Source organism: Echinops telfairi, unplaced genomic scaffold, assembly GCF_000313985.2.
Source record: "Echinops telfairi isolate 266 unplaced genomic scaffold, ASM31398v2 ScPeMD7_7424;HRSCAF=8462, whole genome shotgun sequence".
In the NCBI taxonomy this organism is placed as follows: Eukaryota; Metazoa; Chordata; class Mammalia; order Afrosoricida; family Tenrecidae; genus Echinops; species Echinops telfairi.
Window position 1 is genome coordinate 10,099,364 of NW_022111324.1, and position 26,756 is coordinate 10,126,119.

The 26,756-nt window shown below is 36.0% G+C and overlaps 1 protein-coding gene across 2 annotated transcripts in view; it reads right to left on the minus strand.

Annotated features, from left to right (window-relative positions):
- The window catches only part of KIFAP3 (kinesin associated protein 3), a 167,936-nt gene that overhangs the window by 77,325 nt on the left and 63,855 nt on the right, over positions 1–26,756 (minus strand). For both annotated transcript variants that reach the window (XM_004706740.3, XM_045298136.1), the window contains exons 11-12: positions 10,159–10,259; positions 856–964 (exon numbers count right to left, since the gene is read on the minus strand). In XM_004706740.3, coding sequence (XP_004706797.1) covers positions 856–964; positions 10,159–10,259 — 210 coding nt within the window. The remainder of the gene's footprint in view (positions 1–855; positions 965–10,158; positions 10,260–26,756) is intronic.

Below are 26,756 nucleotides of genomic sequence, written 5' to 3' on the forward strand. Positions count from 1 at the left end.
ATCTAAATACTCTTTAACCCAGTACAATTTTAGTTGTAGGTATTTACCTTAATATAAAAATGAAATGGTATAGGGATTAAGATAAAGTAACAATCACATGAGAATTTTTTTGAACAGAAAAGAATTAGTAACAAACCAAATACCCAAGGTATCAGGTTACAATGGCACATCTTTACTTTGGACTACTTTGCTCATTATTAACAATAATGTTTTATAAAAGTATCTTACTCCATGGAAATATATCCAATATTCTACTAGTTAAAAAACCTCCCAGGTAGAACATTATTTTTATATAGAAATATGCAGCTGTCTTACACTAAATTTTATACTAAAATTATCTTGGGTGGTGGGAACAAAGATTTTAACTTTATCCTGTTTGCTTACTTACACTTTTCATCATAAACATCTTGCTTTTTACATAATAAAAAAACTATTGAACAGTTTATGAAACATAATACATTACAGGCCATTTACCAAGATAATAATGTGGGAACAATAACCTATATAATTGTATGCATCCTTTTTTAAAACTCCCATTGCAACAGATACTTTACTCAGTGAAATATACGCAAATGTTTTGTTTCTTCTAGAAAATGCTTGAAAATTGTTATTTTAATTAAGCTTAACTTGTTATGATTTAAAATGTCACTGAGAATGGCCAAATTGCTCTATGAATATTCTGAGTTCTCTTTTCCTCAAGGGAAGATGATAACTATAGTGAAGAAACTATCTCAAATTAGGGGTTACATGCATAGTATAATTCTTAATTCGTTATCATATATATTCCATCATATGCCAATTGCCATATACTAAAGAGATTCCGAGAGGCTCCCTGCGACTCTCACTGGCACTAACCTTCACAGATCAGCTGTACATTTCGCTTGTTAGCAGCAAGATTAATGCAGAAAGAAACGAGCTCCAAGTCGATTCGTTCGTCTGAACATTCAAAGAGCATCTTCATTAACTAGCAAGAAACACAGACTATACTTAACTTAAAAAGAACAAACAGACCTCAGAAGCAGTATTTTATCACAATGTCATCTTAGATCATATATTGAAAATGACAAAATATAAGTTACATTTTTCAGGCTCTCACTGTTGAATGGCTAAATAAATGCACAGTTAATCAACTACTGCATGCATGGCATTAATACAGACAGTGGAGAAAACAAGAAATATTAGATCAGTCCTCTAGATTGAAAGATCTGAAAATGTTGTTTGGAAGCAGGGTATTCCAGCCAAAGAAAAGAGTTTGTGCAAAGGTCATATGGTAGGAAAGAACATGATTCTTCTGAAGATCTGGAAGGAAAAAAAGCATGCAATAGCGAGGGAAAGAGTTCTGAGAGAGAAGTATCTAAAGGCCAGATCTTGAAGGTCTTGAAGTATATATTAAAAATTTGGGGGGCATATCCTCAAGATAATGGGGTGCTATTACAGACTTAAAATTTGCGTTTCAAAAAGATCTAGCAAGTGCAGATTGAAACAGGGCAACACAATTCAGAAACCCCTTTGGAGAGCTAGTAGTATATTCTAGGTATGGTAATGGCTGCCAGGACTAGGGTAGTACAATGAGTTGAGAGATAAGAGGATGAATCAGAGCTATTTTTGGAAAGAGCATCCAGATTGAATTAAAAAAAAATTTAAAAAAAGATTGAATTTCAGAACTGACTTAATGTCTGGGCTAAAGAAGAACAAAACGTCTAGGTTGATTCCTAGGTTTTGACAGGGAGTAAAGGACATGGAAGGTGGTGCTGACATTAACCACAAGAGAAAATGCAGGAGAAGAAATGGTTGAAGGGAAGTAGTGATTTTGATTTTTAATTAATTAATTTTAAGGTGCCTATAAGGTAAGTTTTATATAGATACAAATAGGAGGAAGTGAGACACACAGACCTGAGTTTAGAGAAAAAGACTGCAGGTTTACTTTAGGAATTTAGATTGCATAATTTAGGTGTTACTGATAACTGAAGTTATAAGATGAATCTAACCATTAGGGTAGGAGTATAATGGGAAGAAAACTATTAATAGTAAGAGAAAGGGGGGAGGGTCTAAGATGCAGCTGCTACAAAGAGGAAAAAGTAGGTGACCATTGGGCAGATTCTACATTTGTCATGTTGAGGGCAGTTGCAATAATTAAGAAATGAACAAATTCCATATCAGTTTTGGGAAATTAGTGTTTATTATTGAAAAATCAACAATCTGTTGCTGTTATTTTTAGGCATTGTGGCTTTGGTTCTGACATAGCGACCGTATGCACAATAATTGTTATGTTTGAGTCCATTGCTGCATCCGATTCATATTGTTGACGGTCTTCCTCTTTCCCCCTGACCTTGTACTTTACCAAGCATGACTTTTTTTCCAACACATGTCCAAAGTATATGAGATGATGTTTCACCTCCCTTGCTTCTAAGGACTATTCTGGTTTTATTCCATTCAAGACAGATTTGTCTGTTCTGGTCAAAATCCATCTGACATTAAGAATGGCATTTCTTGTTCCATGTCCTCTTCTGAATCTGCGTTGAATGAGTCATAGTTCCCTGTTAATGTATCGCTACAACTGAAATATCTTCAGCAAACTAATTGCATGATGCTGCTCATTAATTTCTGCATTCTGTTGGGTCACCTTTCTTTGGAATGGCATAAATATAGATCTCTTCCAATAGGCTAGCTAGGAAGCTGTCTTGGCATACACTAGTGAGTGCTTCCAATGCTCCACCAACTTGTTGATATTTCAATTAGCCTTCAATTCCTGAAGCCTTGTTTTACACTAATGCCTTCAGTGCAGCTCGCACTTCTTTCAATACCGTAAGTTCTCAAAATGGTTGATCATCATACAATTCATTTTGGTACAGTGACTCTGTATATTCCTTTCATCTTCTTTTATTTAAAAAATTATAAATTAGGTAGGTGTTTACATTTTAGATCATTAACTTCGTACTCAACAATTTAAACTACCGATCAAAGCCTCCAATAGTTTATCCTTTCCCTGCACTTAGCTTTCTCGTCTCCCTCTTGTGGATGACCACCTCCCACTTCACCAAGTTAACTGGCATCAACCGCCAAGTCTATTTGCTTTCTCTTCCCTCCCTTTCCCTCGTTCAGTATTTTACCCATAGAATTCTTTAATATTAAAATACCAACAGGTGGTAATATCTTCATTTCTTTCAGCTTGAGTTATGTTGAGCATATCATTCATTTTTGCCTATTTGATTATGATATTTTATTTTGTCTTTTGGAGCTTCTCTTGAAAATTTTTTGTTTAGCTCTTTTACTTTATTATTTCTTCCACTTGCTTTAGCAATGTCACGAACAAAAACAAGTTTCAGAGTCTCTTCTGACATCCATTTTGGTAATTTCTTGTCTTTTTAATGACTTTTTGCTTTCTTCATTGTATTATGCTCTTGATTTTCTACAACTTGTCATTAGTGTTTAATATGTCAAATTTGTTCTTGAGACATTCTTAAAATTCAGGAGGCATAGACTCATGGCTATATTTTGACTCTTGTGAACTTGTTTAAATTTTTTTTCACCTTCAATCTGAACTTACATATGAGCAATTGATGGCCCCTTCTACAATTGGCTCTTGGTCTTGTTTTGGCTGATGATATCTAGCTTCTCCATCATCTCTACCCACAGTACAGTTAATTTTATTCTTTTGTATTTAACTAGTGAGCTCCATGTGTATAGTCACCATTTACATTATTGAAGAAAACATTTATAATGAGGAAATCATTGGTCTTCCAGAATTCCATCATGAATCTCCAGCTTCATTTCTATCACCAAGGCCATATTTTCCAACTACTGATCCTTCCTGTTTCCAACTTTTTCATTCCAATCACCAGAAATTATGAACGCAAAAAAAGTTTTATATGTACTATTAAAGATGTCTTTAAGTCCAAACTATTAATTTTTAGTCTGATCCTTAAAATTTATAACTTTAATTTCTCTTATGTTTTTATTCCCAGAGAAATACTTTCCAGTCAATATGCCTTCATAAATCCAACAAAATATCTTGCATATAGTAGCTATGTAATAAACATCGACTGCATAGCTCCCACTCTGTTAAATATTGCTCTTATTATTTTGTGTGCTAGTTCCAGGTAACTCTTGAGTTTAAAAAAGGGTTTAAAGTAAACAAATGGAAATTCACTGTATTCTTACATGCTAGTAACACGCACTTGGAAATCCAAATTAAAAACATAATGTCAGTTACAACTGCTCCCCCCCGCCCACCTGCCAAAATCAAATAATTCTTAGGAATTATTTCTTAAACTAGAAACTAGAAAAACATACAAAAATACCTTCAGACTGGGTCTGCATGTTAAAAAGTACTAAACACTACCATAGGTAAATGTAAGCTTTGACCATGTCTTTTCCCAGAGGTCAGTTCTTCAATCAAAAATGTTGGTGTTAATGGAATCTCAAAATCATTAACATTTAATAGTGCTACAGAATAGACAGTAGAACAATAATAGAATAATCTTACTTGACTGGGCACATTTACTTAACAGATTTTGCTAAGTATTTGTACATTAACTACTAATTAAAAAACTGCAAGTTAATAAAAATATGAGTGCCAACCCTCTCTTTACGATAAACACTGTTTTTCATACTTTAATTAAAAATCAACTACCGATTTCTTCCAAAATATTATATTAAAACAGCTTTTTATAATAATGAAAATCATTGACATCAAAGCACAGTTTTAAGGAGGCAAGAAACTTATTCCTAATAGGTATTATTTGCTTCAAATCGACCTTTGTAATATGAAAATTGCCCTTAAAAATGGGCTTTCAGATGACATTTTGAAGCTTAGGCCAGTATTTTGATAATTTCCACGTTAAATCCTGTGTAAAAATGAATGATCAGGAGCTATAGTAAAAAAAAAAAAAGGGTGGGGGGAGGTGGCATGGTTTGAAATCTTACCCGCCCCTCCAAATACTCAAAAGAAATTAGGGTTAAATGTGAATGGAATGTATGCGATATACAATTAGTTTTCATAATAAGAAAGAGAAACATTTCAATTTTAATTAATTTTAAAACCATAGTTTAGTTCGAGCACCATATGCAATGCTGTCTTTATTTCATTTTATTGCTACCTGTGGCACTTCAAAAGTAAATGTAATTGCTGCCAACTCGGAAATATTAAAATTAGATTTGTTCTGTTTTAACTATGTTCACTGTCATCTTTTACTGATTTAATAGGAAGGCACTTAAAGGGGCTTCAGCTTGCACAATGACCAGGCAATAGTGTTCAATCAGACAAGTCCCATATTGAGTATCAGATACCAAAGACCCAAGACTGAAATCACTGTGTCTAGACTCTCTGGCACCTGACTTCACTTATTTACCAGTGACCAGAGGCCAACCCCCACAGCTCTCTGTATTCACATACACCTCTACCACCCCAACCCCCTACCCAAACATCTTTGAATGATTATGCCAGAACTTTGCATGCCTCAGGAATCTCTTCTGACTGGCTACTCCCTAACTCTGCTGTTTGAAGTGATGCTCTGGTTTCTGAACTTCGGCAGATAATGGCAGGCAAGAGCAAAGGGGGCTGTCAGAAAGGACGTTTACCAGCATTCAGCTAGAAAGAAGCATGTAGATCAAAGACAGGCCAAGCAGGACAACTGTGGTTGAAAACATGTGGATAGCAATGAGATTCTTGCATACTGTTCTTGGGTAAAATATTAAATAACATCATGACATCACTACCTAACCATGTACTTTGATTGGCCATTCTATTACCAATAAATACTTTTTATAAGCATCTGGATGGCATTTGCACCTATTTAAACAAAACATGCATCTCAGAGGTCTAAATAACAATGAACTGTTAATGTGTACTTTTAACTATTATTAGAATTCAACCATTAACTCCTGGTTATCCCCAAGTATGCTTACCTGAAACAATCTACTCAAGTTGACCATTAAGTTCACGTATTAAAAAAAAGACCTGATCTGGCCTACAGATTTTGTAGATCAGTGAGAGAATATAGGTAGAAAATTCAAACATATGATGGGGCTTCAAAAAGCTCATGGTGAAATGGAATGAAAAAGTAACGGAAATTTCCACAATTTTATTTTAGCCATTGGATAATTAAAGTCAATAAAGAAATCAAGCAATATTGGAAGAGATTACAAAGCATGCTATAGAGAAAATAATAATAATTTATAATTTTTCAAGGGTTCATGGTGGGGGGAGGGAGGGAGGGAAAGAAGGAGGAGCTGATACCGAGGGCTCAAGCAGAAAGAAATGTTTTCAAAATGATGATGTACATAGGTACAACTATATGGATATATAAATAAAACGATTTATTAAAAAAGTCATAATTATGTACTAAAACGAAAAAAAAAGCATGTTATATATATAATCACTTTTTCTGATGTTAAATAGCTTATAAAAGTGCCTTATTGTCTAATTATAGATTTATCATATAAAACACCTATATGATAGGAGATATTCAAATCAGACTATGGATAGGTCCAAAATGATGTTTTAACTACAATACCTTACTTTTGCAAAGTGTTTTACAGTCTACACGGTTCCTTTGCATATATTATCTAATGCAAATAAAGAAAACCACCATACTCCACATTCTCCTTGGGCAGTGACACTGATATGGTACACTTCACTTGAAGTAGGTTAGGTAGTTGCTTTCACAAATTATTTGAAAGTTTTATAAGTTTTATAAGTACTGCTTTGAGTTGCCAATACCAATGAAAGGAGTATCTTTTTAATTCCTGAAAAAACTTGTGAATTTAAATTTAATTCCTGATTTGTTTTTATGACTTTATTTTGCAGAGAATTTGGCTCTGGGTGGCAATTAAACCATGTCGATCCCCCGACCCCATCCTCCAATATGCCAAAATTGAATCCTGAAGTGCAAGACACAGGTTGGATGTACTTTAGGAACAAATATATCTAGAGTATCATTTGGTTTTCTCAAAATATGACCTCGTATTAAACAAGCTTGAAGATGTTTTCAACATGATTTGGTAATATAACCTCATGATTACAATTAGGCCTTAACTGAAGAAAAAAACAGAACAAGAAAAAGAAAATAAGTAAAACAACTCTGAACCTTAAATGAGTCATGAAAGGGTTCACTCATGGAACACAGCCAACCAGTTACCCATGCCAGGTTAATTCCGACTCATGGAGACTCCGTGTGCAGACCACTGTTGTGCAGGATTCTCGATAGTTGATTTCCCAGAAGGGAATGATAGTCAAGACTTCTTTTCCAGGCTGACTCTGGATGGACCTGAACCTCTAACCTTACTGAGTGTGTTAAGCACTTGCACTACCTTTAGAAAATACAAATCATAAATATTCTGAAAACTGTACTGCAGATATGTTTGATGTATGAAAATTATCTGGTGAGAAAACATGGTGAATACTGCTCTTGAAAAAGTATGGAGGTACACTGTCTACGTGCAAAGTTTTGTTGTTAGGTGGTGATGAGTTGATTTTCAACTTGTGTTGGACCCCATGTGGCAGAGCAGAAATTCCTCATCAGGTTTTTGGCTGTAATGTTTACAGAAGCTGGTCACCAAGACTTTCTCTAGCAGAGCTGTTTGGGGTGGGGGGTGGAGGTGCTAACTGCCAACCTTACAATTCGCAGCCAAGCACTTAACCATTGTGCCACCATGGGTCCTTATATAAAGGTTTAAACTGGAGAAAGAACAGTGATTCAAAAGTAATTTAACAGGTCTTAATTTTCCATTTATGTAAAATAAAATTTTTTAATTGAGATGGCTATTATAAAAGAGTAAAATAACTCCTAATTTTAAAAAATTCCTCTACTTTTTAGTTATCATGTTGCCTTTGTTTAAATGTTATTTTCATTTTAATCTAAATGAGATAAACAGAGTTGATCTATGTAACAATATGATTCTTGTTTGGCTCGTTTCTAATTCATTGTCCTGTAATCACTGAAGTTTGAACACTAAATGGGATTGCAAAAGAAACATCCTTGGAAAGTACAAAACAGAAACCTTCAGAACATGTGGAGTGGTGCCACAGTAAATCACCTGTAATCTTCCTTTGACATGGTTACTCTTTTATTGAATACTTGTCTGACAAGATTTTGATTATCATTAGCATTGGTTACAGTCTGAAATGTGTTATCTATATAAGAAGTTCTGTCTCCTTAGATAAGATATGTCTGTTTTTTCATGGATGTCTTCTTCTTATAAACACGACTTATTAGATTTTCTCCTGATATAAAAGGCTAAGAAATTACCCTTAAAAGCACATCAACTTTTAATTGCATATAAGCAAACTATTAAAATTCTGAAATAGCAGATTCAATTTTAGAGTTGCTTCACCAATTTGGAATGAATAGGATGGTACAAAAAATAATGAAATGGCAAATTATGGGCTACTCTAAATATATTTTAATTAGCAAGTAACATACATTAAACTCACATTAGTCTTATGAGAAATCACCAGTAAATATGACTGTAATTCATATGCTCATAAAATGTCTTCAGAAGTGTTATTTTTGCTGTATATTATACAATCTGTAAATTTGTTCTGCGTCCATTAATTGGGGCTTCAGTGTCTGAAAATGTTTTGAAGCTATGCATAAGGTTTCAGTAGCTACTTCCTCTCACGTGGGCATCAGATTCCTTCTATATTGTCCGCTCTAAGTCTGGAAGCTCCACTGAGACTTGTTCACTTTGGGTGACCCTGCTGGCATTTGAAATATGAATGACATAGCTTCCAGTGTCACAGCAACACACAAGCCAGCACACTATGGCAAACTGACAGACAAGTGGCGGATGCTTCAATATAAAGAAAGTAGAGGTCCTCACACCTGGACAAATAGACATCATCATGATGAATGGTGAAAAGGTTGTAGTTCTCCAGGATTTCATTCTATTTGGAGCCTCAAGGAACACTCAGGGCAGCAACAGTCAAGAATTCGAAGGATGGGCATTGGGCAAATCTGCATAAAACCTTTTCAAAGTATTAAAGAACAAAGATGTCACTTTGAGAGCTAAAGTGTGCCTGACCAAAGCCAAGGTATTTTCATCATTCAGCTCATATGCATGTGAAAGCTGGACACTGAGTAAGAAAGCAGAAGGATCAATACATTGGAATTATGGTGCTGGTAAAGAACACAGAATATAGACTGAATGTATCCTAGAAGTATAGCTAGCATGCTTATTGGAATCAAGCATGGTAATCTCTTCCTGGTATTCTCCACTTTCAGTCGAAATCCATCTGATATCAGTAATACTATCCCTTGTTTGACATCCTCTTCTGAATCCAGCTTGAATTTCTAGCAGCTCCTGTTGATGTACTGCTGCAACTATTCTTGAAACATCTTCAGTGAAATTTTACTTTCTTTCATGTGATATTAATAATGATGTTCCATAATTTCTGCATTCAGTTGGGTCAGCTTTCGTTGGAATGGGCACAAATATGCATTTATACCACTCAGTTGGCCAGGTAACTCTCTTCCAAATTTCTTGGCATGAACTAGTGCCAAGATTGAATTATTGATTTTTAGTTTATTGGAATATTTCTATTGATATTCCATCATCTCATTGAGTATTGCTTTTGGCTAATGCCTAGCACAAACTTCAATACAGTTGGTGCTACCTTTGAAATGTTTGAATGTTGATTGACCATATATAAAATACCTTGGAAGGTATTTGTTACATGACAAAGAATTTAAATGGTTATTATATCTATAGATCATATTTAACAACATATATATTTACTTAACATATATTCATATGTGTAATATTGAAGAGGAAAAAGTTTAAATATAAAATTTAACAATGGTTATATTATGATACAACCATACAATATAACATACCCATTAGAAATATTTTTTGAAGACTGCTCAATGACATAGAAGGGTACTTATGATCTATTATATAATGCATAATTATATATCATATAATGCTGATATATAACTACTTCTAAAGTATGTAGAAGGAAACACACCAAAAGTTTAAATAGTTATTTCTGGGTTTTATGTTACACTGTACTTTCCTAATTTTCTCTAACAAAATTATATTACTCATAAAAAGATAATTCATTTATTTTTAAAGAAACAGTAGATCTAGCATGATCACGACAAGAGTGAAAAATACATATTTCTTAATAATCTTCTTTAAAATACTTAAACTGCTCACCTGTGGTATACAGTCAGTGTATGCAAACATTGATTTAAAGCGGTCGTCCATGCTTATGTGGTAGAGAATGCACATTGCTATTTGTTTGTAGCTTTCATTTCCTAGAAATGAAAAGATATATGTAATGGATACGATGATGGAAATAGAAAATATGAAGGTAATTCAAAAAAGATTACAACTGAAGTTTCAGTATACAGACATACGGATTTATTCCAAGTAAAACATGTTTAAAGCATGCCTCTGTGAACAGTAGATGGCTGTAGATGAATTCTCTCCGTAGTAATACATTTGTCCTAGTCTTTCTAGGGTGCCTTCTAAAAGAAGTTATTAAAAAAATGTTGTATAAAAATTAGGTAGCTCAAAGAACTGATATTTCTTTCAATCTTTCAACCATGATCAAAGATAATAAAAGCAATTTTACGGAATAAATCTTTACCAGAGACAAGTCTGGATTCATAAATAAGATCCAGGGAAAAGGTCCAATCAAAACAGTGGCTTCCAAGGGGATCTTCAGAATTCCCAAGGGTGATCTCATCAAGAGTACCCCTTTGTGATTCCAGAAAAAAGCGACCACTTTTTCTGTTTGTTTCTCGTACTGGGATGGCTTGTGTGTTGCTGTGATGCTGGAAGGTAGGGCACTGATATTGCAAATACCAACTGGGTCAAAGTGAACAGGTTTCAGCAGAGTGTCTAGACTACCAATAGACTACGACGATGCTATAGGCTGTCCACTTTAGGGGGATTAGCCACTGATAACTTTCTGGATAGAAGCAGAACACTGGCAGATACTGAAAACCTACTGCACAGCAGACATGTTATCAAGAGAGACCAGTTCCTTGAGAAGGATATATCATGCTTGGTAAAGTAGAAAGGCAAAAATGAAGAAGACCCAAGACAAGCTGGATTTATTCAGTGGATTCAACAATGGGCTCAAACAAAAGAACAATGAATTTTGAGGATGGTGCAGGGCCAGGCAAAGTTTTCTTCTGTTGTACGTTGGGTTGCTGAACTGGAATGACTGCAACAGTACCTAGCAATAACAACAATCTTGACAGATTTTCTTGAAGGAAACAAGATGATCACAGAGGTTTAGTATGAAGAAATTTTAAGAAAATCATAAACTGTATTGATAAGAAAAAGGCCAGAAAAGTTGCACTGAGGAGTTTCTTTCCTCATGACAATGCACCTGCTGCAAGAGCAACGAGAGCTATCCTGCAAGATCTTATCAGAAAACCAAGCCCCATTCACCACATAGCCCTGATCATGCCCCTTCAGACTTCTTTTTATTTCCCAAACTCAAAGAACAATGAAAGGAACATAGTTTGAACCCCTCAAGTACGTCAAAAGTGGCATTTTGATGTGTAAAAAGACAAAGCAAAAAAACAACTACAGAATTTTTCAGGGAAAGGTTAGATCAGATATGAGTAGGCCTAGACGGAAAATATGTCAAGAAACAACAGCTTCATATTTTGGTATGCCTAGGATTTTACAGCAACACTTTTTGACTTACATTCATATTTAAATTTTTCCTTGATCTACTTATCAACTAAATTCACACACACATATATTGTTTATCTTCAAGGATTTCTTATAGGCCAGAATTTTCAAAATGAATATGCTATTTGTTTGGAACAGTTTTCTATCTCTTTCACTGATTTGAAGATCATGAAGAGAAATAACATATGGTCCATTTGAATGTAGAGGAATTACATGATACATTAAAGCCCCATTTGAGTTTTCAAAACTCTGATTTGTCATTTACTCCCTCCTAGTTTCAAAGTATATTAAAGTTAGAGTTCTGAAATAATCCGTAGATTGGTTAGTCTTTCACAATTTCTAGTCATGCTTTTATTACGTTTTAATGCTGGAAATACTGTTATACTTCTTTCATCATTTGATGATTTTTCTAGTTTCTGATTCATAGAAATCAAGTGTACTTTGTTGTTACTTATACATCACCACTATTAACAGCTAAGTTAATTACATATCTTGATAAAACAGCAAGGGTGGAAAAACCCAATTTGGCTTACATTGGGACATTAAAAATTGTTAACTCTTAGAGCTTTGATTATTTTAAACACACAACTGTGAAATAAATAGACATTCTATGTTGGATATTGCTTATACACTTTAACATCAGTGATAAATTGAACTATAGCAAAAAATACAAAAATTCTTAGTGCTTTTAAAGAGTTTTAGACATATCCTCTCAGGGTGATTAAAAATATCACAGGCTAAAACTGAAATATATGAGTACAATTAGTCCTAGACAGATAGTAGCATCTACAAGGGCTTGAGCTTTAGTTAAAAGTGCTTTAAGGTGTTTCAGGAAGTCATTAAAGTAAAAAAACATAGTAACTCACTATTTCTCAGCTTAACTGATTCTTCCTTACCATCCTGATATCTTTTAATCTATTATTTAATCTGTTATTTAAGGGGGAAAAAGGACCTTATACAGTTCAATCATCCCATACCACAAAACTAGGTACTTAAAATTTATTGACTGGCTAAAAAACAAACAAGCATAAAAACTCATTGCTTTTGATTGGTTTCAATATATGGTAGCCCCATGTGTGATAAACTTAATGCATTATCAAATATTTGCCACATATGAACAGAATGTATGTCATTTAATCTTCAAAATAGTCTATCAAATAGGTGCAAGGGGGCTTCAAAAGTTCATGGGACAATGGAATGAAAAGACAACAGACATTTTCCATGAATTTGCTACACAGCCTTGTAAGTGGCTCACCTTTGAGCGGAACTTAAACACAGGTGTCATCCCCCACATGCGCTGAGAACGACAGGGCGACGAGAAACAAGCTCTCGGCCCACTCACTACGGAGGCCGATCCTTCCTTCCGTAGCCACGATTCTCTGAGAGAAGAACTGAGAGCCAGAACAGGATAAAACAGAAACTCCTGCCATTTAGTCAGTTCAGACTCGGCTTAAGATGAGGCTGTCTGCTGCCAGCAAGATCTACAGCCTCAGAAACCCCGAGGGGCAGGGACTGCTACCAAACCTTACAAGACCCTATTAGGTCCGAAGTGAGTTGATGGCCCCGAGGAGTTTGGTCTTTTGAGAGAAGGGTCTGGAGGAAAGGGTAAGCAAACAGTGATAATTCCTCCTTAAGCCTTTACAAAAATTAAGTAAGTAGGTATTATCTTTGATTTGGAGATGGTGCTATAGTATGCAGCGAGGCTGTGAATTTTTCAAAAGGAAACAATTGTGATTCTGGGATTCAAACTTAGGTCTGAATACAATGCCCCGAAAGCAGCAGGAAGGGTAAATCAAAATGATACATAAATATTTTATAATTCCTGAATGGCACAGTACAGGAAGGAGATGTGGGAGAAAGGACTCTCTAGGACAGCAGTTTTCAACCCCTGGGTCGCAGCCCCTTTAGGGGTGGAACGACCCTTTCACAGGGGTCGCCCCATTCATAACAGTAGCAAAATTACAGCTATGAAGTAGCTACAAAAATAATTTTATGGTTAGGGGGTCACCACAGCATGAGGAACTATATTAAAGGGTCACGGCATTAAAAGGTTGAGAATCACTGCTCTAGGATGTGGGCATAATGTGAAATAGAGTGCTAAATGGAAATACATAAAGACAATTAGATATTTTCCTGAAAACGTGTGCCAGATCAGGGCTTCCAACCAGCATGAAATGGTTCCGTTATGGCCTACGTAAACAATGGCAGCATGCGTTTAGCAGTACAACCAAATCTCTGTGTGTTGAATTTTGATTGTGAGTAGGAAACAGACAGTGATGCCCAGCTCAAAGATGGCAGCCAGCTGCGCTACTGTGAACATGTGTTGTGGCTTGGTAGGCTTCCATCTTTGAGCAGGGCACCACCTGCTGTTGCCTACTCCGATATAACACCTAAGATACTTGGTTGTTATGCAATGTGGATGCTTCTCTTGTTTCTGTGGACCCTAATGGATTCCTAGCTCAGATGGGGTAGGTTCTAATAGATGAAGGAAATTCTTAAGACACAGACAAATTGCATTAGGAACCAAGCAGTTTTGGGGCGAGCCCAAGAATTGCCAGAGTTCCAAAATGTTGCAAACTGTTGAAGAATAAAATCATCAAATCCACTGCTTGCTCAGTCTATTCCAATTCACAGTACAGGGCACAACTGCCCCATAAGGCTTCCAGGCCTGTAAATCTTTAGCAGAGTGCCACATCTTTCTCAAGTGGCCGCTTGGTGGTTAGTTGGAACCACCAGTCTTTCAATTAGCAGCTGAGCGCTAAACTACTCTGTCAACAGCCTCCCTTGTTGGAGAGTAAAACTTAATAAACTCACTGCCTTCGAGTTAATGTGGACTCACAGTGACCCCATATAGGTTTCGGAGACTGTAAGTGTTTACAGGAGTAGAAAGCCCAGTCTTTCTCTCCTGCAGAGCTGCTGGCAGTTTCAAACTGCTGACCATGCAGATCGCAGCCCAATGCATAACCCCTACTAAGCGCTTGACTCTGAGGCAGTATAACATTGTGGTTAAAAGCTCAGGCTCTCTGGGCAGACCGCTTGTGTTCACAATGTGGCTCTGTCACTTAGATTTCTCTGTACTTCATTTTTCTCATCTGTGAAATCAGGCTAACAATGGTACTATCTTAAAGAGTTATTATGTGTAAATCAGATGAGAGAATCCTAGTAAGCCAATTAGCGGGGTCTGACACATAATAAATGGATTCAATCAATATAATTTATTCTTATATCATTATATTAATGATAACATTTTGTTTTATCCAGGGCTTTGAACTGGTTCAGTGTGGTCCCATCATGGCTAGGGAAGTGATACTGGAACAAATGCAAATTTACACAGTTTGGGTGAGCTGGAGTGATAACTGGATGGTAAGGAAAATTCCAGGTTGTAGCCTGCTAGTGCACACATTGCATAACTATCCACTTTCCTGCAAACAGAGTAGAAAACTGCAGCACCTGGCTCAGCCAACCTTCCCATCATTTCACCAATAATACAATCTCCTACATTAGGCTTCGAAATGGGCTCATGATGTCCTTTTTTTCAAAGCCTCTTATTCCAGGGATTTGACCCATATTTTTTTCCTGGATATTGTTCTTGTCCGTCCAAATTTTAAAAATCAGATCTGTTTTGTTTTTGCTTTGTCAGCCATGAATAAACTGGGTTTGAAGGACTAGCTTTACCAGTAGCATCATGTACCCCTAATATTTGTGTTGGCTTTGTGCTTTTCCATCTTTGGGATTAAAATGGTAAATTCTCATAGGAGTAGTGGGAAAGGCAGCCATCACTTTGCTGAGAGGAGTCAGATAAGGACTGATGATGGGCCTGTGGGGACCTCACCTAGCCATTCTCCTGTAAGGCTCTCTTACTTCCACAGGACGGACTGTGAGAGCTACTGCATATTTAGAGATTCTACTCAATGATCTATATCTGATGAAAACTTGCATCATTTCTCATTCTCTTGGGATATAAAGTTTTTAATGAGAATAAAACTTGGGACAAGAAAATGATACTCCCACACACCAACCCCCACACATTGTGAGTCTCCTTTCCTATTCCCTGACCCTACTTACATTTCCAGAATGCGGAATGATAATGGATGGACCACCAAGTACAGAGTCTAAAATGCTGACGAGAAACCTCAAAACTAGATACACTATTTCAGTTACCTTTAAACAATGTGTCCTGAGACAAATAAAACCTATACAATCAGCTGTATTCCCCAGCCTGCTCTGAGCTAGTACATTTGAACAAAGCAAGAAGAATGCAACTAGCGCAACACTGGGATATTTTTTTTCCTGAAGAAAGAGTGTGCAGGGGGTAATGACAGATCTAAGATTATACTCAGATCTATGTAACCCAAGATGCTAATATGTATTAGTTGGGTAAAAGTTCCCCTAAAAAAAAAAATCAAACAACTGCCCCTTTGTTTTTATTTGGTGAATGAAAAAAAGATATCACTGGTTCCTTTTATTCACAAAAGAGATATAATATTTTAAGTGATCTTGCTACCAATATGCTACCTTGAGGATTCTAGTTCACTGTTGGAAGCTCATATTCCATTTCACCCCTAAGGAATAATATACAAATGAAAACTCTAATATATGAACTATCGCTATCTTGTTCAATGAATGTTAATTACATAAATGATTAACTGCTTGATATAACGCATTCTAAAACCTATTGGCTTTTAGCAGCTATCTGACACCCAAACGGAATGACAATACAGTTTAGGACAAAAGTGAACCCCTGGGGTGAAAATCTATCTGAAAAGAGCCTGAATTTATTATTTCTATAACAGCTGTGCCCAGAAAGTACTAGAGGGTCTCTAGCAGCTAACACATTATCATTTAAAGGCTAATTTGCAGATCAGCTAGCAATAAGCAGTCATTAAGAGAGATTAAATGGTCTACATAATATTAAATGCTTGTCCTTTATTAAAAACTTAATAGCCTTTTTCATTCTTTGCAGGAATATCTGAGTTCTTATAAAATATACCTTAAGGGAAAAAATAATATACTTTAACTATATTATTGTAATTAATTGAGGGGAGAGAGGGGATGGTTGCTCATAAGAATTCATTACCAGGAACTGTAAACCCCAGCTTATCAGCTATGAATCCTCCCCTACAAATGGCAGGCATTTCAAAAGGGTCCCTTTAAGACTTATAGACATCAATTATGCTCTAATGATATCCCAAGGAAAAACAGGCTGCCAACAGTCTTGTTTGCTGGCGTAGTACCAAAGGCTCTGTGAATTGTGACCAGCGCAGCGAAAAGAGTGAATTATTTTGAAAACTACGTCCTTAATGACTAGAGGTAGATTAGTCAAATCTGTTCAAGTAATAAGGGCAGGGTGGGAGGAAAAAAAAGGTCTGGTCATTATGATGCCTTTGGTATTTATGGTAATAAACATGAATCATGATGAACTCACTGGCTATTAAAGCAGAGGTCATAAGTACTTTGATAGGATTTCCACAGGAATTCGCCGTTAATTAGCTGGATCATTATTTGAAAGTGTTACTGAATTATCTTAGCATTTGTGCAGCCATGTTCCCAAAATTGGTCATTCCCAGCTGAAGGCAGTTAATGCCTTAACAAACTGGTCATTAGCTCCAGTAACTGATTTTGTGGGAATTATGGCTCTTATAAAATACATTCAAAAGTTTATAAGAAACGTTGCCCTTTTTTTTTCTTAAACGAAATTTGCAGCTGTAGTTCAGCTGCAGCAGCTGAAGGAAGGGAAAAAAATCAGCTCTCAGGGCTGCTCTCACAATCGATTTTCTGCCAATTGAAGGGCAAAATGCATGCTGATGGGTTTTGATTTTTTTTAATGTCTTCAGGTTTTGTTTTGTTTTAGCTCTAAAGTGATTAGTAAAAACACCATTCAACTACTAATATTGCAAGACACTTGGGATTTTTCATTAACAGTTCAGTCATGCAAAAATATGAGTTCTGGACACCAGAACTCAAAGCCAAATTTCCGCTTCGGCAGTAGACTCAGCCCAACACTTTGTGAAAACAGAGTGAGAACACAAGTTATGGGGCACATTATTAACCAGATTCTAATTCCCTTCTACACCTCATGTCGTTTTCTAAATCAAGAACTCTCTTTGAAGTCACAAAACGTCCATGAAAAGATGGGAGAAATGTGGGGATCTGTAGAGTGGTATCACAAATCATAAGTGTCTTTAAATTTACTATGGAGTTAGAGCTTGTGAAGGGATACAGTGAAAATGCAAAGGTAAAACTACCACTTATTATGATAATAATTGAACTAATTATAATAATTGAACACATTGATTGACTATATTAAAATATACTAAGCTAGATTGGAAGTAGATTAGGAAAACATCTTTACTATACTTCCCATACAATTTTATACTTATATTACTTTATGCATATATTAGATACATACCCACTAATTAGATCCCTCAAGTTAAACTTGAAATTAGATACATTTTTAAGACTGCAACTACCTTGTATTGCCTTCTGTTTTATATTTGTCTACAGTTGTCTAAATCTTTGAATCTAATCCAGATTTGCGGCAAATTAAGGCTGACAATAATAGAATTTAGAGGTTTACCCAAATATCAGTATGAAAACATGAAACATAACTATAGCTTTAAAATGCCATAATTCATGGATAAGTGATTATTGAGGATGATCATTTCTTTTTAGTGGCATAGGAAACTGAAATGATAAGTCTACCATTTTATTAGAGCAAGAGATATTTAACAACAGAGTACACTGAATTCCAGTATTTTAAATGCATTTTCATTTCTTTTAGTTTGTACAACTGTACATTTTGCCATGTAACTTATTTTTCCATTATTTTCAACATGTCTTCAATTATTTTATGACTTTTTCTGGAGCATTTTTTATTACATCCAGAACATACTACCACAACTTATTTGTAATACATCCTACAAAATATGCATACTTGTGGTACAAATGATAAGCACCAAAATAAAGCCCTTAAATATGACTGTTTTTTGGCCTACAGGCCCACATCATTTATTTAATAATGTGCTTTGGTGGACTTTTACCATATAGAAATGGAGACACCCTAGGCAAAATTCACACACACAGTATTGGAACCAGCTGGTGATAGAAGAATCTTAAGAAAAAAGGCTTCTTGATTTAATTGGGAAAACAGGAGGAAGCATAAATTTTACTGCCATTAATAACTTCAAGCAATCTTGATATGACTTTACCTCACCCTGACGGCTAGACATGTGCTTTTTGTTAAAGTGTTTGCCACATCTGACCTCTATTGTTTGCTCACTTGATCAGGTAAGAAAATGTAGTTGCTTTACAGGATAAACGAGGCCTATTAAAATTGAGAAACAGTGTAGTCTATGAGAAGCTGCTTTCTGAAACAGATGTGTGAAATTCCATAACAGTGCAGTAATAAACAGGTTAAACCAGGTTATTAAAAAAAATCGACTCTAAGTTTCTTAAAGAAGCTATCATAAAGGCAAATTAGCTTTTTAAAAATGAAAACATATTATTCTGATGGTTTCCAAACAGTACTTAATAAACAAGTCCAGAAGAGCCATTCACAAATTATTTTTTACACAAAATATAAATAAGCTTTATTTCTTCACTTATGATGTTTTTGATAAATTGAATATTAAGCTATATCAAAAATAATGAAAACAAAAAATTTAACATTATGGGAGAACTTCAAAGGTATTAAGAACCTAACTTTTTCACTGATCCTTTAAGTACATTAGACAATAGAGTCAAAGAAAATAACCCTTAACTCCTAAGTGATCAAGGTTTTGAGTACAACAGCATCTGCTCTGGTGACTGCCAATAACATGGGAAATCAGACTTCTTGTAACCAGAAGAAATCAAACATGTATCACTTAACTCTTGAGCTGGTCTGACTTCCTACATGCAGATAAACTCTTTCTATAGCCCTGAACCACTCGTCATCGTAGACTAATAACAGTTTATGAATGAACATTGGTCTGTGGGCCGCACTTTGAGTACAACTGCATTAGAAGACTGCTGTCCTGAAACACACAGTTCACTAAAGAAAGCTGTAAAATACACTGCAAAGGAAATTAAAGTGCTTTTTCAATGTTTAAAACAAAACTTCTGTAGCAGGTCTAGAAATACTCAAAACTTTGAAATAAGAAAACTTTGTTTGCTGTACTCCTGATATCTTTCATTTGGTAGTGATGAGGCTTCTTAAGCCATTCCCTCTTCTTTCCCTTTCTCTTATCATGGCTAACATTGGCATATGGATTTCCAGTTATGAAATAAATGTTCACTGATTCTCACAGCAAACAGGTGAGATATGTTCTATTTTTTGTACTGGGCAAAAGAGGCCGTGAAGACCCACTCATCCCATGTCCTTTAGCTAGTAAGGAGAGTCGGGAAGACTCAAGCTCAGATCTTTGGATACCCATTTGTTTCTTGTGTTCCTTGTATCCATTCATCCACCCAACCAACCACCAAGTATTTGTCAGCCGTCTACAGTGTGCCAGGCATCCTTCTAGGCACTGGGGACTGAGGGGGAAACAAAACCAATGCCTCTGCCTGTTTTCAAGTCTTTGGGGTAGAGAGGAGTAAGAGTATAGAGAGGGTCCAAAGTCCTAAGGAGCCCTGGCAGCGGTCAGGTAAACACTGGAGTGCAGTTGGCAGTTCAAACCTACTTGCCACTCTGAGGGAGAAAGGGGAGGCTATCTTCTCCCATCAATTTTTATAGCCTAGGAAAACCTGTATCGGATCATTATGAGTGGGAATTAACTTGATGGCAGTGAGTTTTTTTTTTGTTTTTTTTTTAGTTTATGAAATATATATAGTGATTAAATGAGAGAGAAAAAAGTAAACCCAGGAAAGATTAACGAGATTGTCAGGAGCCAGAGCTGAATTTTAAAATAGTAACCAGGGAGCAAAGCCTGAGGGGCAAAAGGGAATATGCCATACTGTAAATTAGGGAAGATTATTCCAGGCAAAGGGCACAGAAAGTACAGAGTTCTGAGTGTGCAAGGAGGCCAATGTGACCACAGTAACAGGAGCAAGAGAAAGAATGTGAGCATACTAGGAGATATGAGGGGGGTGCAATAGCTTTTGGGGAAATTCCAATACCCTTTCATTCCATTTCCATAAGCTCTTGAAGCCACCTCGCATAGTCAGAGAGGTAATAGGAACAGAACATACCTATATAGGGTGTTATAGACTATGGCAAAGAAGCCTTATTTGGTACATTGGTTAAAATGCTCAACTGCTAGCTAAAAGATTGGTATTCGAGTTCACCACCTGCTTCATAAGAAAAAAATGTGGCATTTCTACTCTGTTCTATAGAGTCACTTTGAGTCAAAATCCACACAGTGGAGGTGAGTTTTAGGGCCCTGGGATGGATTCTTCCTCTAATTGAGATGGAAGGTTATTGGAGTTTTGTGTAGAGAAGCTACTTGATTCAATGCAAACTTTAATAGGATTACTGTGAAGTACATTAAAGAGAGATTGTAAAGCAAGGATAGAAGCAAGTAGACCAGTTAGGAGGCCACTGTATTTAAATAAACCAGGAAAAGAGTAGCAGCAATAGTAACAGCTACATTTTGAAGAGAAAACTGATTGGAATAACTAATAGATGGGACATAGAGTTGGAGGGAAAGAGAGGCATCAGGGATAACACCCCCCAACGTTTTTTTCCTCCTTTTTTTGGCTTGGTTAACTAGAAAGATAAAGTTATTTACTGAGATGGAAAAGACTGAAAATAGTGGGTTTGGGGAGGATGGAATGGAGATCAGGAACTTCATTTGAACATCAGATACATATCAGATGCTAACAAGGCTAGGGTCGCTATGAGTTGGAATCAATTTAGTGGCAACAGGTTTGGCTTGGGTTTAATAAATATTCCAAATGATAATATTTGGAGTAAGGAAAGAAGAGGTTGGATTACCTATCTTTCTATTCAGATCTGGGAGTTTAGGCATAGTTGCCAGTCTAGGCATAGTATTCAAGTAAAATTGAGGAAGGAGAATAAGTACATATCAGGAAAATTAATCCACAGACTAATCGTGGGAGTGTTCTAATGTTTAGAGATTGGAGACCTAGGAGGAAGCAGAGGAGATTGAAAGGAACTGGATGGACACTGAGCTAGGAGGAAAAGCAGACTAGGATGGTGTCCAGGAAAACAATGCTCAAGGTGGAAAGAATGGTAACAGTATCAAATGCTGCTCATAACCAAAAACCAAAACCAAACGAACTGCCAAAAACAAACTCAACGTCACTGATTGACTCCATAGGACAGAGTAGAACTGTCCCTCTGGGTTTGCGAGACTTTAAATTCTTAAAGGAACAGGCAGCCTTGCCTTTCTCCCATGGAAAGACTGGTGGGTTTAAACCGTAACTTTATGGTTGGTAGTTCTGTGTGTAGCACACGATATATGAAGCTTTTTGAGTGAAAGAAGCTACAAAAGGGAGGAGAAAAATTAGGCCCAGCAAATGAAGACAACATTCTGCCATAATGTGAAGAAGAGAAGGGATGATAACGGGAGTGTGAAGGAGGTAAGTGGCTACCAGCCAATAGGAATCTTAGCATGGAAGGCATAATGGCATATTTGTATGCTGAAGGAAATGATCCATTTGAGCCAGAAATATTAATAATGCAGGACAGAAAGAAGCATTGCTGGAATAAGGACCTTGTACAGGGGAGACGGGATGGGATGGAGAGGAGACTGGCCTTGGTAAGAGTAGGGCAAATTCACTGATAATCTTGGGAGAGACAGCCATGTTTTGATAAGATTAGGTAAAAGGAACTCATGGAAGTTTTCTCTAACTACTATTATTTTCTCAGTGCCAAAGGAAGCAAGGCCATGTAAATGAGTAAGGTGAGGATAGAGGTGTCAGGGACTTGAGGGCAAAGTCAAAGGAATAAAATGCTGACTTAGGAAAATGGTACGATGATCAGCCAATGAAATACACTATGATTTCTGGGCAACATTTTAAAAGCCTCAAGAGGCAAAAACCAAACCCATTTTTTCCAAACCAACTTTCATCTCATGGTGACTCTAAATCAGGAGTCCTCAAACTACGGCCTGCCGAGGACATTTATCCAGCCCACCGGGAGTTTTTGCCCCATTTTGTTTTTTTTACTTCAAAATAAGATATGTGCAGTGTGCATAGGAATTTGTTCATAGTTGTTTTTTAAATTATAGTCCACCCTTCCAACGGGTTTGAGGGACAGTGAACTGGCCCCCTGTTTTAAAAGTTTGAGGACCCCTGCTCTACATAGTGTTTCTGAGACTGCAAATCTTTACAGGAACAACCAGCCTTATTTTTTTCCTGCAGATTGGTGGGTGGGTTTGAACCAGTGACCTTGTGGTTAGCAGCTCAATGACTAAATGATAGCACAACCAAAGCTCCTTAACAAGTCTCATAGTGAATCATGATAGAATTAGTTCTTTATAGAGTATCTGATGTTGTCCTTGTATTTAGAACCTTCAATCTCCTTCCTCTATAGTTCCCCTATCCCTTTTATAAAGCTGTGAAGAAACTGATAAAAAATGATTCTAAAGTGTGAAACAATGAACACTCACAGGGCAAAGCAGATAATATCACTAATGTTTAATATCACTAAATGTGTAAAGCAATATGCATACTATAAGAGGAAGTTAGGGTTATCTGCAGGGACAGGAGAGTTTGTGGGTCTTACATAAAGAAATCAAAGTACAAAATTTTCATATGTATTTAATAATATAGAACTTACTGCCATCATGTCAATTCTGACTCATAGTGACCCTGTAGGACAAAGTAGAACTGCCCTGTTGGTTTTTGAGGCTATAAATGTATATAGGAGAAGAAAACCTCATCCTTGTCCTGCAAAGTGGTTGGTGGATTTGAACAGGTACCTTTGTGGTTAGCAGCCCAATGAATAACTCACTACACCACCACTACACACAAAACAAAACTCCACTGCCATCAAGCCAATGCTGACTCATAGTCACCCTTATAGAACAGGATAGAATTGCCCCTGTAGGGTTCTGAGACTATAACTCTTAACTGGAATGGAAAGCGCTGTGTTTCTCCCATGGAGCAGTTGGTAGTTTTGTTAGGTTTCTGGAGTAGGTAATACCTCAGGTTCTTGGCTTCGCATGATGAAAAGAATTCACGCCAAAGCCCATTTTGTGATCCAAGTGGGTTTTTATGAAGGACAGGACAAGTTTCAGGTTTTACAGTCTCAAAGGGGTTCACAACTGGGTCCGAACAACCACGTAGAAAAAAGCAAGCATGCCTCTGTGCTAGCATAAAGGGCCCTGAATGTGTAGTAGTTTATGAGTTAGCAGTTCGAAACCATCAGGCACTATTCTGTGGGAGAAAGATGAGGCTTTCTATTCATGCAATGAGTTGGTCTCTGAAATGCAAAAGAGGGAGTTGGAGTTCTACCCTGACCTCTATGGTTGCCGTGCATCAGAACTGACGGATGGCAGTGAGTCTGTTCCTGTGCTGGCGTTCTGTGCTAGCGTCAGTCCCCAGAGTATTAACTCCTCCCCAGAAGCTGAGAAGTGCAGCAGAATACTTGCCTGATGCACTAGATAGAAAGGTATGAAAACTGAGTTTTTCAACGTACTTTTGAAACACAATCAGTGCATTCCCCAGTGACTGAGGAATACATTTTGACAAGGAATTTCCTCACCATATCCCAACCCAGGAGTTTTTGACATAAGGAAGCACTCTGGAAACACATCAAGGTCAAATGACTGAAGGACTTGTGACAAGAGGTTTTTTTAATTTTTATATTTTTTATGATCAGATTCTCATATGAGCCTAAACAAAAGTCTTGAAACACTTCTGAGGAGATCATTCAATCCCATGAAAAATTTGAGCCTGCTGTGTTAGATAAGTAAACTGATGCTTTGTAGGCCCAATCCAATTTGCATAAAATTACATTTGTTCAAAATACGATGATTGACTATTACAGGTTTCCTAGATGTTAACAAACTTACCAGACAAAAGAAACTATGTGTCAGCATATCATATTATCATGAACACAACTGAAAATATTTACAGCTGACAATGAACTAAGCAGAAATAGTTTAAGATGCTTATGAAATTTCAGAAAAATAAGATATTAAAAATGAAAGTAAAACAAATAATTTTGTTTAAAACAGAAAAACAGACATTTAGATATAAGATTTTCCATGAAAATAGTAACATTTAAAAAATACTCTGGGAGATAACTCCTCCTTTCTCTACCACTAAGAAAAACATCAAAACTGTTCAAACAAGTGAATTTTAGGGTACATAAGGATAGAAAATTTTTAAAATGAATTTGAAATTTTTATTGATTCTTTTATGTATCCCTGTTGTCAGGGATAAGCATTATTGTAGGAAGCTGAATAAAAAACTCTTAATTAACAATGTTTGATATGAAAAAATATACCATTAAATTAATTTTTGGTAGTATTGAATTACAGTTCCCATAGATCAGTGGTTCTCAACCTTCCTAATGCAGTGACCCTTTAATACAGTTCCTCATGTGTGGTGACCCCCAACCATACAATTATTTTCATTGCTACTTCATAACTGTAATTTTGCTACTGTTATTAATCGTAATGTAAATATCTGACATGCAGGATGTATTCTCATTGTTACAAATTGAACATAATTAAACCATAGTGATTAATCACAAAACAATATGTAATTATGTATTGTGAAATATTTGTGTCTTCAGATGGGCTTAGCTGACCCCTGTGAAAGGGTCGTTCGACCCCAAAGGGGTCATGACCCAGAGGCTGAGAACCACTGCTATAGAGCTTCACATGGCAAAAGAAGCAAAAAAAGTTATACACACACATGCACACACACACAAAGTTTTGGGGAAAAAACTAATGTAACTTCCCCTTTGCCTTTAATAATGATTCAAATCACAAAACTTTCTTTAACTGTGAATTTTTCAAGTTTATTGCCAAAGAAAACTTTTGTGGAAAGACATACCGGTGATTCATCTCAGTCTCACAACAGCAGGGGTCGCAATGTACTAGTGAATTGCTTCAGGAAACCAGAGGAGCAGATTAACTATTCATACAGCACAGATTTATTAGAAACTGAAAGGTTCACGATTCATTGTACACTAGTTAAAATAATCTATTACTAACTATAAAAAGATTTTTCAGTTATGAGGTCCCCAAATAATAATAAAGAAAATCTACAAAAAACCTGATAGCATTACAGTTGAAACAGCATTCCTTAAAAATCGTCTCTGAAAAGTTCTACAATATGGATAGCCTACAAAACAACTTTTACATTTTTGCATATTTTTTCTACATAATAGGTAACTCTTCATCATGATAGTAATATGGCCCCTTGAAACTATATTAAACACTGATTTTATTTTTGGGGGAAAAAAGCAAACCAATCCCTCATGTTTTATTACATTTTCTAACAATAGTAGAGAAAATCCATCCTCCAATAGTTATTTGAGATATGTACTTTTTAATTTCGATTCTATGAAATCACTGTAGGCACTTGCCAAAAAATAGCTAAATAATATAAATTATCTACTGTTTAACACAACCAAATTCTAGCAGAGGCAATAAATATTTCTGAAGGTTTGAAGAATTAAATTAGTCTATACACTTCTTTTAGCTCAATGTTTCCAACTGATCATCAAATCAATTAGGGGACACAAAATTATTGTGTTGGCACAATATGAGTCAAAACCTACCTGAGGGCACCTAACAACCTAATAACTAATCCCCAGAACGGCAAACTTGAACCAATGATAGTCAAAACAGTGAAAACTCATGACACTCAAATAGCTTTTGAACCCTGGCAGTATAGCTTCAAAGCCCATGTTTTTAACTGTTACACACAGAGTTCATGAATATAAAATTTTAAAGTAAATTTAGGAAAATATTTAAGAAAACAAAGATGCAATGAATTTTCTAAAGATCTTCACACAAATGATTAAAGTCTCAGTGATCTGAGTCTGAAAAATATCTTATAAATGAAGACTTCTGCATATCTATTGTTGGGATACTATATATTTTTATAACAATTTTGCATATATAAGCTCCTGACATTTATTGCTTTACATTATTTATTAAATAGTTCCAATTAGCATATATCATTACTATCTACATATT